Below are 20,609 nucleotides of genomic sequence, written 5' to 3'. Positions count from 1 at the left end.
GGAGGGGCTTTTTGCTTAACATTCACACACTGCCAGTAGAAGAAGCCGGTTATTTCAATTAACATGGTTATTATGGGACAAACAAAAACTAAACTTAACAAAGTTCTAAGTACAAACACTGCAAACACTTCGTAACTTTACAGTCACAGTTAGGTGCCTTACATATCCCTAGTCTTACGGGGTTTGAGGTAGGGATTTATAAAATACAGTAAAAGTTTCTTTCATAGCAAGTATAATTCTTTTAAGTCCTTTGAGTCTCTCAGTGGGTTCCTCCTTGGCATCACGTCCATAGGATGCAAAGTGGAGTCTGTGCTCCCAGTCTTCTCAGGCCTCCAGTGTAGTGGGAAAAGCTCTGAAAGTTGGGGAGGCCTTGTAGCAGGAAAAATAGAGAGATCGTGACACCGAGACTATTATAGGAAGTGGCCCTTTATTACGCTGGCTAGCACAGCGGACCGAGAATTTCATGCATTCAAATCAAACTCAAGCACCCCAGAACAGGAGATGTGGGGTCTTATACCCTCGTTTAGGTAAGGGAGGGGGTCTTGTTGAGTGATTACATATTTCCTTTGGAATTTTACAAGGTTGTACTCAGCAAAATCAGAATTTTCAAAGAACAAATGGTTTCCAGGAACTGCAGGCTTGTAAACTGTCAACTTCAGAAGGAGGGTTTTAGATAAGACTCTTTTCCGTTTCCATGAAATAGCCAGTCTCTGGGCCATTTGGCCTTTCTTAAACAAAACCTGCCTGGCTCTGGGCGGGCCTTTAAAGTTGCAACTTGCCTTTCAAAAGGAAATACCTTTAACTGCTATCAACTCCTTTCCTGCCCTGGGTTAGTGATTGCCATGAAGCCAACTGCTGATCCTGAACCAGCTACGTGTTTCTGTGTTTATTCACTCAATCATACAAGACATATATTTGACCATTTGCTGCATCCTGCCACAGCCTCGCTCTACATCTAAGCTCATGTGGATGGAGACAAGTTAATGAGTGGCCTCCCTGTCACCTGCCATTCCTGTCTCAGTGACATCCTCCCTGTGCTGCTGAGTCTTCTCAGGGATTTGAGTCTCTTCTCTCATCTCTTCCTCTCCAGGGATGCTAATGGTCTGTATAGTGATGGGCGCTCGAAAACTCGGGGTCAACCCGGACAACATTGCCACACCTATTGCAGCCAGCCTGGGAGACCTCATCACACTGTCCATTTTGGCTTTGGTTAGCAGCTTCTTTTATAAACACAAAGGTAAGAAAAGGATCTCCGAGGAAGAGGGGTCCAGGAACGAGTCACCACAATGGCTGAGTGGGCACTTTTACACCCAACTCCTGTGCTATGGTTTGGATGTGTCACTCAAATTTCATGTGTCAGAAACTTAATCCCCAACATGATGGCAGCAATGAAAATTGGTACCTTTAAGAGATGATCAGATGAATGGATATATGGGTTGTCATGGGAGTAGAACTGGTGACTTCATAAGATGAGAGCCCTGAGCCCCTTAGCGTGCTCAGCCCCCTTGCCATGTTGATGCCCTGTGCTACCTTGAGATTCTGCAGAGAGTCCCTACCAGCAAGAAGGCCCTCACCAGTTGCAGCCCCTTAACCTTGGGCTCCTCGGCTCCACAATTGTAAGAGATCCCTTTTCCTTATAAATTACCCAGTTTCAATAAAAGCAGCTTCTTTTATAAACACAAAGGTAAGTGGGGGGCCAAGGAGGAGGGACCCTGGAGCTGGTCACCACCGTGGCTGAGTGGGAACTTTTGCACCCAACTTGTGTACTATGGTTTCTTAGCAGGGATTTGCAGGCCATAGGCGATTTGCAGGCTATAGGTGGATTCAAAGCTTTCTTGACTGGTAATTTGCAGTTCCTATCTAAGGATTTGGGACATCAGTAGAGAAGATGCTTTGTTAAGATAAGGGGGTGGAAAATTCCAGGTGTGTTGATATGTAGATAAAGACCTGTATGTGGCAGATCTTCAGGGAGGATAGGTAAATGTCTTACAAGACTTCCTGGAGTCTGAGAATCCATAAGAGATGGCTTTGGAGGGCCATAAATCTTCTGTATGTATTCTGTTATGCTAGAGTCAGGTTGGAGAGCAAACTTTAGGATATAGGGTAATGGGATGATTGGCAATACATTGTTCTTCATGTCATAAATTCCAGGAATAAGAAGGCAGCTTATCAGGAACAACATACCTTTGAACAGTTGCCCCACTCATGGGCATGGGGGTTACCTGACTGAAATCCCGTACTCCTGTCTCTCTGGGCCTGCTAAATTTTGCATACCTTACATAGCTGAGACTGCTCTGAGCTATTTTCATTTTCCCCCTTTTCATCAAGATATTTTGAAGAAAGCATTCTAGAGAGTTCATCTAATGTTTTTGGCTCCTTTTATGTTCAGGAGTTTAGTCCTGCATTGCTAGGAGGGCTCATTCTTGGATGGACCTTTCCCTTGGGGTGGAGGGTGGAGGTGGGGAATGAGGGTGGTGGGGGAGGGCTAGAGTATGCGTCTCAGTGACTAAGAGTGCCAAAAACCGAATTGGGTTGACGTCACAGTGTGACAAAAATGAAACCTCACTCAATGAGTCACTGAATATAGCTACTGTCAGCTGTTGAATCATCTCTAGTCTTCAGAATACCATGAGTTTGGTTTTCATGGGAGAAGTAAAAAAACGAGAGATACGTAATAGAAATATAATGCATAAAAGAATTATAATAAAAAAGAGAATGTGTATGCCAGAACAACAAAAACCTATTCCAGTGGGGGAATCAACTAAAAACATTATGAAAAAAATTAAAATCCAGTCCTTCTTTAGAGACTTATAGCCAGGATATAATTCAGGATTTAGTCCAAGCTGTAGGAAAATAATACAAACTCAGAATAACGGTCAGGGCTGGAATGTAATAAGAGGTGTGCTATAGTTTTCTTCTGAAAAAATAATTCTTCTTTCTCTTTTTTTAAATTTCCATCAAAGAAAAATCATGGTAGGATCAATTTACTTGCAAAATGAGTGTTTATATTATACTTGGCCTGATTATTTGCATAAAGGTCAACAAGAATAGTGGATGGTCATTTGGGCTCTCTTAATTTGGCTTTGCCGGAACTTTCATAAGGAATCTGAAATAGATTTTTAAAAGCCTTCAGGGCTAGAAGGCCAAGCCAAGGATGTACCCTCAGGCCGTCTCTAATACCTGTACAAATTGGGTGCATTCCTTTCTTTTCATGGTCCCAGACTATCTTGAGATTCCTGGATCTATCTGAAAGTGACATTCTTTATTTATTGCAAGATCAGGAACCTTGTAAGGGAACCATGTATAGTACTAGGTCAGTCTTTCCAAGGGGCTTTTTTGCAGCTCTATAAACTCAACCTCAATTCTTCAAAACAGTCTGGTCATGTCTGAAAATATGCCATTCCAATCAAAATCTTGGTGAAACTACCAGTGTCTCTAATGTGTCCTGCTACAAAACAAAAATATGTTATTTCTTCCTCCTGATCTAGTTGTCCCTGAAAGAAAACTTATTCTTATTGAATGTATGAAAATAACTCTATTGCCATAAAATAAGAATATGAATAGTTTCCAAGTTTTGGAGGAATCAGATAGAGAAAAAGGTGTATATATATATATGTGTGTGTGTGTGTGTGTGTGTGTATTTTTAATATATATATTTTTATATATATATATTTTTATATATATATAAAATTTGTTTTTTGAGTTGAAGTCTCACTCTGTTGCCCTGACTGGAATGCAGTGGCTGCTCCCGGCCACCGTAGCCTCGACCTGCTGGGCTCCGGCGATCCTTCCGCCTCAACCTTCCAAGTAGCCAGAATTACTGGCATGCGCTACCACGCCCAGCTGATTTTTTGATTTATTGTAGAGATGAGGTCTCGCTGCCCAGGCGGGTCTTGAACCCGCGGGCTCAGGCAATCCACTCACCTCAGCCTCCCAAAGGTGCGGGATTACAGGCTGAGCCACCGAGCCCGGCAAGGTATATATGTTTTAATTTTGCTCACAAAAGTATACTTTATTCAATTGCTGTAATTTATAAATAACTCAAAAGAAGAAAATTTTCTTGACTCTGGAAAATAAAATATAAAGGAGTCAGCAATGTTTCAAACAAAAAAGTCACAAAAAATCATTTTAATCCTCTATCAGGTTAGTCCAATGTAATTAATTCTTGTTCTGTTTTATATTGGCTTAGCAATTTTCATGAACACATCAGTTTTTTTGTTAGCATTTTAGAAGTTTTTACCTAGTCCAAAGACATAATCTCTAAAGTTATCAGAAACTTGTACTCAAGAGTACTTGGCAGGGTCTTTTCCTGTGAATTTCCTTGAAGAAGATGCAACTTTTAGACTGTTAGCTGATTATAAGCCACTTTTTGAGAAGAATCAAAGTAAAACAATGATTGTCCATGACAAAAGACTTAGGTTTTTTTCCTTGTTGGCAGTACTTTGAGTTGCTGTTTTAGACAAAACACTATGATTATCTGTTTCTTAATATAACATGACTTTGAAAAGATTTTCAAACTTTGAAAAGTTGATTTATAAACTTTTATTCCATTTACATTCTTTCTTTTTTTTTTTTTTGACTCAGCGTCTCATTCCGTCACCCAGGCTGGAGTGCCATGGCACGTTCACAACCACTGCAGCCTTGACCTGCTGGGCTCAGGTGATCCTTCTGCCTCTGCCTTCCAAGTAGCTGGAACTACAGGCACACACCACCACTCCTGGCCAATTTTTAAAAACTTATTGTAGAGACAAAGTCTTGGTATGTTGCCCAGGCTGGTTTCGAACTCCTGAACTCAGGTAGTCCCCTCACCTTCACCTCCCAAAGTACTGGGATTGCAGGTGTGAGTCACCGTGTCTGGCCTTTTTTTTGAGTCGGAGTCTCATTCTGTTGCCCAAGCTGGAAAACTGGAGAGCAGTGCCACTGCAACCTGGACCTGCTGGCCTCAGGCAAGCCTTCCACCTCAGATTTCCAAGTAGCTGGAATTACAGGTGTGTACCACCACACCGGCTAATTTTTTTTTTTTAATTGTAGAGACGAGGTCTTGCCAAGTTGCTCAGGCCAGCCTCAAACTCCTGGCGTAGGCAATTCTCTCACCTTGGCCTCCCAAAGTGTCAGGATTACAGGTGTGAGCCACTGCACCCAGCTCCTTTAATTCATCCATTATTAACAATTATGCTTGAATAATTCATGTCTAAAGGCACAATTGATAAGAAAATTTGCTTTTTTCTGTGCCTTACAATAGTAAACTTAATAGTCATAATTATGACTAACAATATATACCAAGACATATCAGAAGTTTAGGAATCTCATATAATTTTGGAATACATATTAATAACACTTATATAAGCACAACTCAAAGAAAGTTAAACACCATTTCTTATATGACAATGCTTTCTGTATAATTTTAATACACCAAATAAGCCAAATATGCCGCTATTGGGCTACCAGGGGGTTTTATTTGTTATGTCCAACTTAGTGTGGGTCAAAAGACTTAATTTTAGATTTTGAAATTTAGTTATGGAAAGTATATAAAGTATTAAGTGTTTAATACTTAATATTAAAATAATAAAGTTTTAAAATACATGATCAAGATAGGATCACAGCTCACTATAAAATAGTAGTTGTTCATTCAGCCCAAATTATAAGATTTTAAAAAGTAAACACTTGTATTCTTTGATAAAGATGACCCTCGGTTTCCATTCAGGAGACCTAATACAGAAAAGCATGAGGCAAATCTCTCCTTCTCCCCACACCCTTTTTTTTTTTTTGCAGTTTACTTATAAGGTAAACAAATATTTTACTATCTCTTATTAGTTCTACATGAAATCCTGATTAAAGAAGAAAGTCATATTTTACTTTTGTGTGATATTACCATGCTATCAGTACTAAAGGTAATTTTCATAAAACCTTATAAACAAATCCACACAATTTCAGTCAGCTTTGACCACACATGATAAAATTTCCACAAATCTTTTATAACCTCTTACAATTTTATGTTAAAGAATATAGCAACACTTTGAGGAAGTCCTGTGGTCTGTCACAGACCCAGATTCTTGCCTTGTCCCTGTGTGCTTTTGATATTAATGCTCAATTTTTGGGCAGCCTTACAAATGATTCTCTTCTAATTTTAACCAACTTGATTACACAAAAAATTTCTTTTATGAGATTAATTTTCCACACACCTTCCACAATTTGCTTAAAACTTCAATTTTGTCCTATACTTTCTTTTTATATTGCATTCTACCTTAGGACAAAAATTTGCTTTCCTCCTTACCATAAAGTTGTCTAGCATGCAAAAGAGGAAAATTATTCTCTTTTTTTTAACTTTCTATACCAAAAATACATCCTACTTTCTTTATATACTCCATGTATAGAATTGTTTCTCTTATATCTAGTCGCTTTAATTACATATGTAAACTACAGTTTTAACTCTTAGGAATCATAATTTTCAGTAAAAAGCCTAGGATGTAAATAATTTTGAACCATTTAATACCATTATTTGTAGATGAAAACCATTTCATAATTTTTAGAAAGATGTTTTCTCAATTTTTTTTGTTTATTAATAGATCTAAATATATTTAACCATATAAGTGACTCAGACATGTTATGATTATCTAGTACTTAATTTAATATAACATGACTTTGAAAAGATTTTTCAAACTTTGGAAAGTTCATTTATAAATGTTTATTCCATTTACATTCACTTCATTCATTCATTCCTAACAATTATGCTTGAGTAGTTCATTGAACCAAGTTAGCTATCAGCCTGCAGGTGCCAGGCTGTTGCCACCTAGGCAGTAACCCTGCTGTTAAATACATGTTTTGTTAATCAGAAGACACTGCTGTTTTCATTAAAGCAATATTAAACTAGTCTTGTTTACCAAAGATGTACATAAGACATGTGAGCTAAAAGGCATTTGAGTTTGTTTCTATTTTTCTGATATGCAAAAGTCAAGTTCTCTCTCTTAGTACGGAGTACTCCCTGATACCTTAAAATGCAAAGAGATCAGGTGCTACTTAAAAACAGCTCTTGTCATTCTTTATTATTTAATAATGTAGTATACTCTGTGACCATATGCATTGCGATTTGTGAGTTAACAGGGTCAGATATGAAAAAAATGTTGAACCTAATCTGTTTTATCCTCTAATTCTAAATGTTTTATCCTTTTTGAGAGAAGATGGTGGGTGTTATACAAGTATAATCTACAATACTTTTGGAATGTCTAGGCTTTCTGCAGTAATTGCAAGGTTAGTAAATGAAAGGTTAGGTTGATTTTGAGGCTCCCTAGGGATATTTTGGTGGTCCAGATTGGGTAGATAGTTGTTAATTGTAAATTCACAATCTCATTAGACTTAGTCTTTTGTTTGGCTTTCCTTACTCTCTTTTCTTTAGTCAAAGTGTAAGACAGCTGATCAATAAGATCAACCAAATCATGAATTTGAGAAGGAGCCCAGCTAAGGCATTGTCTTTTTGCTACTAGCACTAATTCCTCATCTAACCCATTTATGAAATTGGAGTTGAGAAGAGTGTAGAGTATCACTTTGTGACATTGTTGTATTTGATTCTAGTTGACTATTTTTGGGGGGGGGGATTGGAATTGCACTCCATTTCCCAGGCTGGAATGCAATGGCATGCTCATGACCACTGCAGCCTCAACCTACTGGGCTCAGGTGATCCTTCTTTCTCAGCCTTCCAAGTAGCTGGAACTACGTGTGTGCGCCACCATGCCCAGCTAAGTTTTCTTGATTTATTGTAGAGACAAGGTCTTGCCATGTTTCCCAGGCTGCTCTTGAATCCCTGGGCTCAGGCAGTCCTCTCACCCCCAGCTCCCAAAGCACTAGGATTGCAGGCGTGAACCAATGTACCCAGCCTGATTCTAGCTGACTACTTTTTGGTTTCAGGTACAGCTTTTGCAACCTCATGGACATGCCCACAATGAACCTCTGAAAATTTAAAGTACAAGACATCTGATTGGCAAGATTAACCAAATCATGAGTTTGAGAAGTAGCCCAGTCAAGGATTTGACTTTTGCAAGTATTTCAAGGGGTTTTTCTAATTCTTCTTTTCTAGCCATTCTTTAGCTTTACTTTCTGATGCCAACACATGAACCATTTGATATTAATCATAGAACCTGGTATCATAAGTTTTATTTGATTCAAATGTTTTACATTTGATTCAAATGTTTTATTTGAATTCTCCACAAATCCAATAGGGTCTTGGTGAGGATCAGGAAATTCTTTAATTATGCCTTTAAGTTCCACTTGTTCAAGAAACAGAACCAGAACAGCAGAAGCAGGAGGAGAAGGAGAGAGAAGAGATAAATCTGGGCAAGCCAGTTCAATTAATGAAAGATGAATAGAAGGAGGAGCTGAGGGAAGAAGAAAGAAATTTCAGTAGCATTTTGAAACTCAGAAATTGTTTTAGACAGTTTATTTCCTGTGTTCCTCCTCTAAAGAAATGACTTTATCAGAACTTCTTTTAGAAGCTTCTAAAAAATGGAACCTCTTTTAGAAGGACCACTGAAAAAGATAGCTCTCCCTTTCTATTTTATTTTATTATTATTATTTTGAATAGGTGTTTCATTTTGTCGCCTAGACTGGAGTATAGTGGCACACTCATGGCTACTGCAGCCTTGACCTGTTAGCCTTAGATGATCTTTCCACGTCAGCCTTCCAAGTAACTGGAACTACAGGTGTGTGCCACCATGCCCAGCTAATTTTTTTTATTTATTGTAGAAACAAAGTCTTGTCAATTTTCCCAGGTTGGTCTCGAACCCCTGGGCTCAGGCAATCCTCTCATCTCCACCTCCCAAAGTGCTGGGGTTACAGGTGTGAGTCTCCGTGCCCAGCACCTTTTCTAATATATAGTATAGATGAACTAGGTATTTCAAAGGTACCACATTTTGACCATTGTGGGATCGTCATGAGTTATATGAGACCCATTTTCCCAAATATTTGCGTAAAAAGGCACTGTGAGTGTTAAACATGAATCTAGCTGGTGTTTTCTAGTGGTGAATCTCACCTTAAGAAAGAAGACTTAGTTGTAGAAGTAAGATTGCCTATAATTTAGACTTTCCTTTTGAATGACCAAAAAAGATCCAGTGGGAAGAATTTTAAGTTTAGATTTGTCAATTAAACTGAACTTCAGAATCTGGCCAGTTTTAAAGATTACAGATTTTTCATTTAAACCACAAAGATTTCACTTTCTATTTTTAGAAGGAAACTGTTCTGGTAGAACTAGACTAGCTGCTCTCTCTCACGTTAATTAGTATTGAGAGGTGGAGGGCTGGGAGAAAATGGGTTTATTTTGTACCCAGGGTAACAGGGAATAAGCCCACATCATAGCTGGAACTTGTTCAAAGAGATACACTTTCCTTCCAATATTTATAATCAAACATTCTTTTTTTTTTTGAGTTGAAGTCTCACTCCATTGCCCAGGCTAGAGTGCAGTGGTGCACTCACAGTCACCCTAGAGTCGACCTGCTGGTCTCAGGCGATCTTTTCCGCCTCAGCCTTCCAAGTAGCTGGAACTACAGGCGTGCGCTACCACACCCAGCTAATTTTTAAAATTTATTTTAGAAATGAGGTCTTGCCCAGGCTGTTTTGGAACCTGTGGGCTCAGGCAGTCCCCTCACCTTGGCCTCCCAAAGTGCTGGGATTACAGGCTTGAGCCACTGTACTATCAAACATTCATTCTTATCTACCTTAATTAACAGGACTTATGTATAGCAAGATCATTACTCAGTGTTTTGGGTGATCTTTCTTTTCCTATGACTATTAACTCATATTAGTGTTCAGATAATATCTGAAACAGCAGGCTGGTTTTTTCACTAATCTCACTTTCTTGATGTTACAGTCTCTACTAATAATTCTTGTATACTGCACTTCTTGTAATTCAAGATTTATTACACACAGAGCAATAAGTGTGTAACATACTATACCTGACTAATGATTAAAGTTTAAACCTTTAAAGTACTTGGGAGAGGGGGTGTACATTCAGAAGGTGTACACTCCTAAGAATCTAAAGATTTCAGCAGAGTCCTGGACAATCCACTTCAAAGGAGTTTGAAGACTCTTATCTAAATTCCACCTGCTTCTTCAGAGTTCACTCAGTTCCTCTGTGCTCCAAATATCTGCTGATCTGATGCTGGGCTTCAGTTACCAGCAGTTTTATTAGGTAAGATTGGCCTACAAGCCAGTTTAGAGATCTTAAGCAAAGGAATGGAGGAGGGGTATAACTCCTGCAGGCAATGCAAGGTGATGAGAGGGGAAAAATGTGTGCTTTTAAATCTAAGCAGCCTTACTATTTAGCTTGATTAATCATTGTAGAATAAGGAAAGCAAATTAGTTTTATTATTCTATTAAAAACTACTCTTGTCATAAACAAGCAACCCTTGCTTTTGGCCTATAGCAATACTGTTTTCTCCTTGACCAAATTTTTGAATCAGAGAACAGATTACAAACTTTGAGTAAGACAAAACCTTAACCTCAGAGAAAGGTGAAAACCACACATCTGCAGTCAGGAGAATCTCTAGGTAATAACAAATGAAGCTCCCACCTTACAGTAGAGCTTCAATTCTAATGCCCATTGAATTAGAAATGTGTGTATCTCAAATAAAGTCTGAATCCCCAACTAAGCCCATGAAGACTGGGACCAAGAAGGGCCTTACCAGAGATCGCCACTGGCTCTGTTGAGGTCAGAAGAGTGAAATTCATTCCTGCTGGTACCAGGGCTCTGACTGTTGGTGAAGTGACAGAGATCATTGGCAGTCTGCTTTGGATCCCATCTGGTTTGCAAAAAATGTCTACCTTAAGATTCAGAAAATATGTTTAAATATACAGTTCATTGTGATTAGGTATACAGTTAATTGAAGCTCAAAGCTTGAAGATGGCCACCTGGGAGCATAGACTCAAGGGGGGAGTGTGTATTGCCATGCTGGGGAGACTGTGAAGCAGGACCTGTAGAGGCTTGTAAGTAAGTACCTGTGGAAAACCTGGACTGTACTCAAAATTGTCCTGTGTGGAGATGCTTCTGCAGTCTGCTGTTTTCCTGAGCTTCAGAGACCTGTTTAGAGCTTGCTGAACATGGCTCTATCTCCTGGGACAGGGCAGGGTCTGGTCACTCACACCACGGGGTATCTTGCCTATAGCCAGCCTCAGGCACCTTATGGCAGAAGAACAGACCATGACCCTTTAGTGCAGAGAAGGAAAGAGGGGGTACTCCTGAAGACGCCAACCAGAAAGGGAGGGTATGGGACACAGACCCATGCCTGGGCATCCTGAGCATCAGGGTCCCCTCAGCAGTAGTGGTGTGCAACTCCCCTGACCCCTGAGCCTACCCTCGGGAGGGTGGGGTGGCGAGGATTGTTCTAGAAAAAGTTGGTGTCTTGTTCTATTTGCTGGTGGGAGGTAACACACACACATGGAACGTGAGACAGGAAGGGAAGGAATGCCAGGGGTGCCCTGGTATGTCAGCTCTGGCCTGGCCCCAGGTAGCAATCGACTGCCTCAGATTCCAGTGCTTCTTCATGTCCTCCCACCAGCTGGAGAAGATGAGATGGGGACCCGAGCTGCCAGGCTGACTGTGGACTCTGCCCTATGAAAGATGTGGTCACTGTGGTGGTAGCCTTGGATTGGATTCAGCCAGGACCATGGTTGGCATCCAGTGGCCGGCTCTGGCTTTCCAGAGACCCAGGCCGTAGCCCTGACTTGGCTGCTTGCTGACTGCCTGTCCTGGGCATGCACCTTGGCACGTCTGTCTCCTTCTGGCACCTGTCTGAGCAAGGCTGTTGGGAACATGAAGTAAGATCTTGCACGTGAAGTGCTGAACGTGGTGCTGGCTCATGGTGCGTCCCATACGTAGTACTACTGACTACAGTAATGTTGGGGTGGGAAGATACTGATACTAGCAGGGTACTTTATGTGGGGGAAATCACACCAACATCTGAGATGTGGTGGTGGATATGGCAGGAATTCAAGATAGAGGGAAGTCTTTCTAGTTGCTTGATGGGATGGTGAGTGTTCTTTGGAAAGTATAGCAGGGTAGTCCACCCTGAACCGATGAAGACAGGAATATCCTCAGACTTCTGGTGTCCTTAATTCCCAGTCCCCTCCCCTACCTGGGAAGCCTAGTCCCTGTCCCTACGTTAGCCTTGGTCATGCAAGCTGCACATGCCCCCTTTGTCTTTTCAGACAGTCCATATCTGACAACGCTGGTCTGCATTGGCTTCATGGCTCTGACCCCACTGTGGGTCCTCATTGCCAAACAGAGTCCACCCATCACGAAGATCCTGAAGTTCGGCTGGTTCCCAATCATCCTAGCCATGGTCATCAGCAGGTGGGCGGTAACAAGGGCTTCTCTCCCTGGGAGCCGTGAAGCCCCCAGGAATGGCAATGACGCTCAGTGCCTTGGGGTCGGGGCTGGGGGTGGATTGTAGCCACAGACTCCTTCAGTGACTCCCAGTGCAGGTTTCGTCAGCTTCTTTTTGCTTTCGTCTCTCGTTTCACCAAGAACTCTGGGCCCTATTCAGTCTAAGAGAGGCTCCCCTGTTGGCAGTTGCCAGAGTACCAAGGAGCCAGGGAGAGCCAAAGCTAGGAGCATTCGATGAGTGCGCTGGAGCTTCCCTGCCTAGCATGGTGCAGTGGGACGCTGGCTTTCAGGCCGGCCCTCCTACACTGGGCCCTTGTCCCCAACATGGCTGCTGGTGGGACCTAGAGGGCTGTGAGATGAGTTCCCCTCAGAATCCTTAGAGCCTTCAGGTGTGCCCAGGTCTTCCACCCTCTGCCCAGCCCTTGAGTCCCCTTTCCTGCTAGCAGACTTTGATGGGGGCCACCCCAGTGCATTCTGACATGTTTTCCTAGCTTTGACTTGGCATCTTTGCTTTTAGAGGGCTGCTGAGCTCCTTATACACATTGGCCTAACTTCTCCAGGGCTCTAAAAAGTTCCAAGGGGTAGGAAAGCCTTGGCTAAACTATCGTGGCCCATGGGAGCAAGATCTTGCTGTGATGTTTTCTGAGAGCAAGGGGTGGGAATGTGATGAGACTCATGCAGGCCCTGTTTCCCACTAAAGAGCATCTCAGTCACAGTTCAGTAGCTTCTGTGGGACAGAGCCCAGCCAGCTGTGTGGCCTTGGAAAGGCATTCGCTTGTTGGTTTTGTGATGGGTTGACATTCTCCGGCGGCCTTCTGGAGCAGTTGAGACTCAGAATGGAGATGGAGATGGAGATGGAAATGCATGAGCAGGAGGCACGGGACAGTGGGGAGAGACCAGCTTAGCTGCCGCAAATGTTTTGTGTAGGAGAGAGCAAAGTGCCAAGGCTGGGAAGCCAGGCTAATGAGGCAGTTTGGGTGGCACTCTGCAAGGCCACTCCAAGTGTGCTTTCTCTGATCCCTTGACTGCCGTCTGCTCTCTCCCCAGTTTTGGAGGGCTCATCCTGAGCAAAACCAGTTCTAAACAGCAATACCAAGGCATGGCCGTGTTCACCCCTGTCATATGTGGTGGGTATCTGAGGGGTTCCCATGGGTCCCTGGGCTGGGTTGGCCTGCCAGGACTGGGTTGGACCTGAACCGCAGACTTCAGAGGCCTGGCCCAGGCCCACAGAGGCAGTTGGGCAGCCAAGCTGTGAACGGACTGCTGCCCAGCAGGGGCTGCTGGAGCTTGTGTTTCTCAGAAGGAAAGGAGACCCAGGGAGGAAGCCCTGCTCTCAGCATCCCAGACCCAGTTTCTCAGGGGGCATCACTGAGACGTGAGCCCTCCAAACAGAACCAAACACCACGCCTTGAAGGTACATGGAATCTAACCCAGGCTTTGTTGGCACCTGCTGACTGAACTCAGAACTGGGGTTCACATAGACATAAAAATGGGAACAACAGACATTGAGAACTCCTTAAAGTGAGAAACTACTTTGCCAGTCACACTCCCCTTACCTTTAGAGATGCCGTCTGTCAAGGTGATGCAGTTACTCCCTCGATACCTCACTTGTAAGGTCTGGGCCACCCTGACTCGGTGCCATACAAGATCTGTGGTCAAGTGGAAGGAAAGGAAAAGATACCAAGTTCTGAATTGATCAAGGAAGGCTTCCTAGAGGAAGTGAACTTAAAATAAGGGGCATAACTCAAAGAAGGAGAAACCAGATTCGTTTTCTCCTCACAGGTGTTGGTGGCAATCTGGTAGCCATCCAGACTAGCCGGATCTCCACCTACCTGCACACCTGGAGCACGCCTGGGGTCCTTCCCCAATGGATGAGAAAATTCTGGCCCAACCCATGTTCCACTTTCTGTACCTCAGGTAGGTCTGGTATCTTCCAGAGGCCATGTCGCCACTTCTTTAAACAAGCAAACATCAATGGTATTAATCTGGTATTTGTAGCAATGGATGCTTGAGGCCAGTGCTGATCTTAGCACAGATCACCTTCAGGGCCCTAGAGACCTGACTCTCCAGCCCTGCCTTTCTTTTATTCCTTCCTTCATTCAAATATTTATGGAATGTCTGCCAGGTGTCAGATGACAGTGATGAAACAGAGACGCCTGATTTCTTGCCCTCATGGAGTACACAGTATATAAGAGCAGGTAAACACAAAATAAATGAGCACTGTATTATAAATTGCGGTAAGTTACAAAAGGCAAAGGTGAGGGATGTAATGGAAAATAATTAGAGAAGATGCACTTGGGGTTGGAAAGCTCATCCTTACGGACAAGCAGGGGTTGGGGAGAGGAGCGCTGGAGCAGTAGGCATGTTCAAGGCAGTGAAACAGCTTGAGCAAAGGCTAAGAGGCAGGAAGGAACGTGGCAGGTTTGGAGAACTGAAAGGCCAGTGAGACCTGAGCATAATGGTGGGGAGGGGACGAAGGATGCGAGGGTCAGAGGGGGGAAGGAGGTGGCCATACAGGGTCTTGGAGGCGAGTGAAGAAATGGGTTTGACTCTTAGAACCTCTGGAAGCAGTCAGATTTTTTTCTCTCATAATGTATTGTATTTCCTTTGTTTCAGTGATGAACTTTAGTCATCTTTTGGGTATGCCTGCTGGCACATTCCTGAAAGGTATTTTCACTGGTCATAAAATTTGTGGTTGATAGTTGTTTTCAACGCTTGAAAAATATGCCTCTTCTTTTGACATCCTTGACTTGATGAGAAATCTGCTGTTGCTCGAGTGGTTTTTTGCTGTACATGAATGGTGGTACTTCTCTCTTATGTATTTTAAGACCTTGTTTTTAGTTGTTAGGAGTTGAATTATGACATGTATTGATGTGTATTTGTTAGGGCTTATCCTATTTAGGGTTCCCTTGAATACACAGGTTATATGTTTTGTGAAATTTGAAACCGCTGTTTCTTTGAATATTTTTCAGCCCTACTCTTTCTTCTTTTCTTTAGATATTCTAATTACATGCATGTTGGCATGTTGGATCTCTTACTATAGTTCCATAAGTCCTTAAGACTCTACTCAATTTCTCCTTGTTTAGATTGGATAATTTCTGTCATTTTTCTTCAAGTTAACTAATTTTTTCCTCTGTCCTCTCCTTTCTGCTGTTGAGCCTATTCATTGAGTTGTATGGGGGTGTTTTTGGTTATTGTATTTATTTAGTCCTAAAATTTTCATTTGTTTTTTCTTTCTATCTTCTTTTTTTTTTTATTTTTTGAGTCAAGTTCTCACTCTGTCACCCAGGCCGTAGTGCAGTGGTATGATCACAGCTTACCATAACTTTGATGTCCTGTGTTCTGCCTTAGCCTTTCGAGTAGATGGGACTACAAGCACCACACCTGGCAAATTTTTTTATTTTGTGTAGAGATGAGGTCTTACTGTGTTGCCTAGGCTGGTCCCAAACTCCTGGGCTCAAGCAATCCTCCTACCTCCCATAGTGCTGGGATTACAGGCATGAACCACTATGCCCAACCTTTCTTTCTATCTTCTGTCACTTTACTGAGACTTGTTGTTTTTCATTTGTTTGGCTTCATTAAAATTGTTTTCAAGTAATTCTGACATCTGTGCCACCTCAGTTTGGTGTCTGTGGGTTTTCTTTTCTCATCCAAGTTGAGATTTTTTTGGCTTTTGATATGATGGGTGATTTTAGAGTGAATCTGGACATTTTGGGTATTATGTTACAAGATTTTGGATCTTATTTGAATGTCTGTTTTAGCTGGCCTCCTCTGCACTGCACCACTGGGAAAAAGGAAATGTTCCTACTGCCTTACCTCCTGGGGTTCCCCATTTCAGCCTCCACTGATACCCTGGGGGAAGAGAAACACCCTGTCACTGCTGAGCAGAGTGGGAGTCCAGCTTCCTCACCAGGCGTCCTCTGACACCATCCTGCCTGGGAGAAGGAGCGTTTCCTTGGCATGGCTCCCCACATAGTGTCACTGACAAGATGGGGACCTGACTACCGCTGACAGGGATACAAGTCCTGACTCTCCACTCAGCCTTCTCTGGTACCACCTCAGCCTTGGGGAAATGCCACATGACACCTGGATGAGGGTGAAAGTCCAGGTTCCCCACTTGACCTTTAGTAATGGAGGTGGGGTTGCAGTTTTTCCTGTAGTGTCTGACTAGAGTTGTTATTGTCTAAAAGTTCTCTTTCTACTAGGCTGCTCCTTTCTTGGACCTTTGGCTAAAAAGAGCAGACTTTTATTGAGTCTTTTTTTTGGTCTACTCCTGTTGGCATTTGTGGGTTGCCAACTTCTCCAGGACTCTGTCTGGGGTACATGTGGCAAGAAAAAAAAAAAGAATCAAAAAAAAAAAAATTCAGGGAACTCATGACCATCGTGAGTTCATCATGTCCCAAGGTCCCTAGCGAACCTGCCTTTTCTATTCATCTTTCAGAATCTTCTTATATTTGTTTAATATATTATGTCTGGGACTTTTACTTTTTCCTGGTGGGAGGAATAGGAAGAAGTATGTCTACTCCATCTTGTTCAGAAGTGAAGGTCACCTTTATGTTTTCTAACTTGTCGTGTGTACACAGAAAAGCTATTTATTTTTTCTATGTTATTTTGCACCCAAATATTTTACTGAATTTTTGTTGTTTACATAGTTTTTCTATAGATTTTCTTGAGTTTTCATACCAGCTTCCCATAGTTTTATTTCTTCCTTTTAAAATTTTTTAAAATAATATTTTTATTCCTTGTCTGTTTTCTTGTCATGAATAAATCTTGGTACTCTTCTACATTCTTACTCTTTCTCTGTGTGTGTATGTTATTCTATGGTAGACTTTTTAGCTTTGAAGCTATATATGATTTTTTCTCCTTTTTCTTATTATTTTGGTGAAGTACGTTATATTAACTCAGAGACAAACAGAGACTTGCTTTTTATTAGAACTCTATTTCTGTTTGAAAAGTCAATCACATTCACATTTTTTGAAAAATGTTTGTGATTGGGTCAGGGTTTATCCTATTTATTGCAAAGTCTCAAACCCATAGAGCATGGGGGTCTAAAGAAAACCCGAGGCTCACTAACACATCCCAAATGTGCTGACAGGGCCACAGAGGCTTAATAGGGGAAGGGGCTACCTGAGGTCCCCCGTGAGCATATTGCTCTCCCTGGATTACTAACACTGCACCTGAGTGGAGTGTGGGAATATCCTTCAACATTCCCAAGCTTGTTTCCACGTTAAGCCCTTGGTGTGTTCTTTGTCCTCTGCCCAGAATCCTCTCCCCCAAGTTCAAATCTCAGGTTAAATGTCGTTTGCAGGAGCTCACCCACACGGATCCACCCTGTTTCATTTTCTTCATAGTGCTTGCCACAGTTTGAAACGGCTTTATTGTTTGTTTGTTTCTGCTGACTTGGTTCTTGTTTATCTCTCTACCCGAAAATATTAGCTCCATGAGGGAAGGGACAAGACTGTATTCCATCTGCCAGAACATACCTGCTTCATAGTATACATTTGTGAATAAATGGATGAGTGAGTGTAGATGCCTCACTGGAGATGATCCCATACCAAGGTGGCCTCTCTTACCAGGCAGTTCACATGGCCTTGGTTCTGTTTCTTCCAGAAATAAATTCTGTGTCAGCTCGAGTCCTGCTCATTCTGGTAATTCCAGGCCATCTGATTTTCTTCTGTGTCATCTACCTGGTGGAAGGTCAATCAGTCACAAACAGCAAGACCTTTGTGGTGCTCTATCTGCTAGCGGGCCTGATCCAGGTAAGCACGACTGCAGCAACAGAAGAGCAGCTGGCTAGGAAGCTAGCAAGCTTTGTCCCCTGTCCTGGGTGAGATGCTGAGTGGAGTGGGCGGTGTGGGCTCCGGGACATGCAGGGCGCGGTCCCCATCTTCCAGGAGTGAGTAACATTGTTCACATCCAGCGGCATGATCCAGACACAGGGGCCTCTGCATATGACACACTGCATACCACACAGAGCATGCTACATGCTGCACAACTTATACTAGACACCGGGCCCCTCACACTCATGCTAGGTGCCTCTGCACACAGCACATTCCATCCCTCACCATGTGCTGCGTGCGAGACACTGCGCACTACATGCCACATACTACGTGCGGCACACTCATCGTCAGGATAAAAAGAGCAGCCCTGAGGAGGCAGTGTGTTCCTGAGGAGCAGGCCGATGAGTGAGTCCAGTGATCCATGGCCTCACTGACAGCGGGTGGGCGGACCAAGCCCCTGCTGGAGGTGCTGCTGCATGGCACACCTGTACTTTGATTGGGGTTAAACAGCCATGAGGACGGTGTGAAGGAGATTGAGCTGGTACCTATGTTGGGGTAGTATTCAGCACGCTGCCTGCCAAGACTCCAGCTCGCTGATGTCTCTGGTGGGCCTGGGACTTCTGCAGGGAGTACTCTGGGCACTGGACAATTCTGTGAGCAGGCTGCTGGTATGAGCATCTTCTGCTCTCACTGAGTTTATGGCATTTACAACTGCAGTGTGTTTCTGACCCTGAAAGGTAGGATTCGGGGAGTCTGAGAAACTTTCCTGAGCAGCAGCTTATGGCTCCAGTTAGACAGAGGGAAAGAGCTAGGGTCAGCTTGAACCGGGGACTGAGAAGCCGTGAGACCTTACCAGGGCTGTGCGGACCACCCCATGGCACTTTCAGGAAGGACTGGCCATCTTACGATCCGAGGGAGAAGGGTTCAAGCAAACCCAAATAAACGTTCCAGCAAAGACCAGTGAGTGGAGCCTGATACAGCAGAGAAGGTCCCAGCTCAGCTGGTGAGGAGCAGCAGGTCTGCTGACTCTTCAGGATGCGAGGAGCAGGACCTGCCACAGGGAGGAGGCTAGGAAAGTGCAGGTGAGGGTCAACTTCTGTAGCCACCGCATGAGCTCAGAACTGGGCTTAGGCCCCAAAAGAAGCTGGAGGACTGCTGGGATCAGCATGTCCGTCTTGGTGTCTGCCCTTGAAACTCAGCTGGTGTTTCCTGGCTATATCTGGCTGTGTGACTTGGTCTTCTTTTGCGTCTGTGTGCTTTTACCACAGGTGACAATCCTGTTGTACCTGGCAGAAGTGATGGTTCGGCTGACGTGGCACCAGGCCCTGGATCCGGACAACCACTGTATCCCCTACCTCACAGGGCTGGGGGACCTGCTAGGGACTGGCCTCCTGGCACTCTGCTTCCTGCTGACCGGTTCCTGAGGAGTGCAGCAGAGCTAGATGGCATCTCAGAACTGGCATCCTGTCTTCCCTAACTGGGTCCAGCTGGCTCCGGTTGTTCAGTGGAATTTCCTCTCATACCAACAGGGTACAGAATGTAGTTTCTCTTTTGTCAGGTCTCTGGGACGGTTGACCATCTGCCTCTGCAGTAGCCTTTTGTCAGTCTGCTAAGGAGGTCACACATGCCTTTACTGTGGAGCTGGTGCATCACCCCATGGTGAAGCCCTGAGATCAGGAGCATGGCAATTGAATTTGTGAATATGGGTGTCCAGGTGCTGAATAAATGTGTGAGCATGCACACATGTGGGTGTTCTGGCCTGAGAAGCTAAGGAAGAGGCATACCCGGTGTGCTTTGCAGAATGTGTTTGCTCTATTCTGTGCCCAGGCACCCCAGATTGGGGTAGAGCAGAGGGAGCTTCTTTCTATTCCCAAGCCTCGGGACTCTTGAGCTGTGACTTAACTGCCACCGGATTCGAGCTCAGTGGGCCACTCTGCTGCTGTGCCTGGAGAATGTGTACAACCTCCCCAGAATGGGGCTTGCACACCCCTTTATCTACTCCTAGCATTTAATCTTGTCATGCTTTTCTTTTTCTTTTCTTTCTTGTTAGTAAAAGCCTCTGTTTATATTTCAATGATCAGAGATGTGTAAAATAAAACTTAGTACTTGGCTTTTCATGTCTTTAAAGATAGTTAATGCAACCATGAGTCTTGGGTCTTTAAATTACAAAAGCCTCTGCTATTTCTCTAGCACGGTTTCTCAAAGTGGTCTCCAGCCTAAAAACATCGATGTCACCGGAAACTTGTTAGATATGCAAATTATTAACCCCCAGTCCCAGGCCTGCCCTGACAAGTTGGCATCTCGTGGGTGGAGCTGGCCATGTGGGCCCAACAAGCCATCCTGGTGATTCTCGCGCACACCCCTGCATGAAAACCACGCTGCTCCAGAACATCATCTGTTGTAGAAGTATGATTGGAAGGCTGAGGCAGAAGGATCACCTGAGCCCAGCTGGTAGAGGC

The 20,609-nt window shown here is 43.4% G+C and overlaps 1 protein-coding gene across 1 annotated transcript in view; it reads left to right on the top strand.

The window, feature by feature from the left end:
- The window catches only part of SLC41A3 (solute carrier family 41 member 3), a 61,896-nt gene extending 41,726 nt beyond the window's left edge, over positions 1-20,170 (top strand). Inside the window, 7 exon segments of the mRNA XM_021707136.1 lie at positions 1,091-1,237; positions 12,193-12,337; positions 13,418-13,497; positions 14,153-14,287; positions 17,981-18,129; positions 19,419-19,554; positions 19,557-20,170. Of these exon segments, the coding sequence (XP_021562811.1) occupies positions 1,091-1,237; positions 12,193-12,337; positions 13,418-13,497; positions 14,153-14,287; positions 17,981-18,129; positions 19,419-19,554; positions 19,557-19,627 (863 nt within the window). The 3' untranslated portion in view covers positions 19,628-20,170.
- The last annotated feature ends 439 nt before the right edge of the window (positions 20,171-20,609 follow it).

Source organism: Carlito syrichta, unplaced genomic scaffold, assembly GCF_000164805.1.
Source record: "Carlito syrichta isolate Samal-C Ts95f unplaced genomic scaffold, Tarsius_syrichta-2.0.1 Scaffold316392, whole genome shotgun sequence".
NCBI lineage: Eukaryota > Metazoa > Chordata > Mammalia > Primates > Tarsiidae > Carlito > Carlito syrichta.
This window is presented reverse-complemented; position numbering and strand designations above follow the sequence as displayed.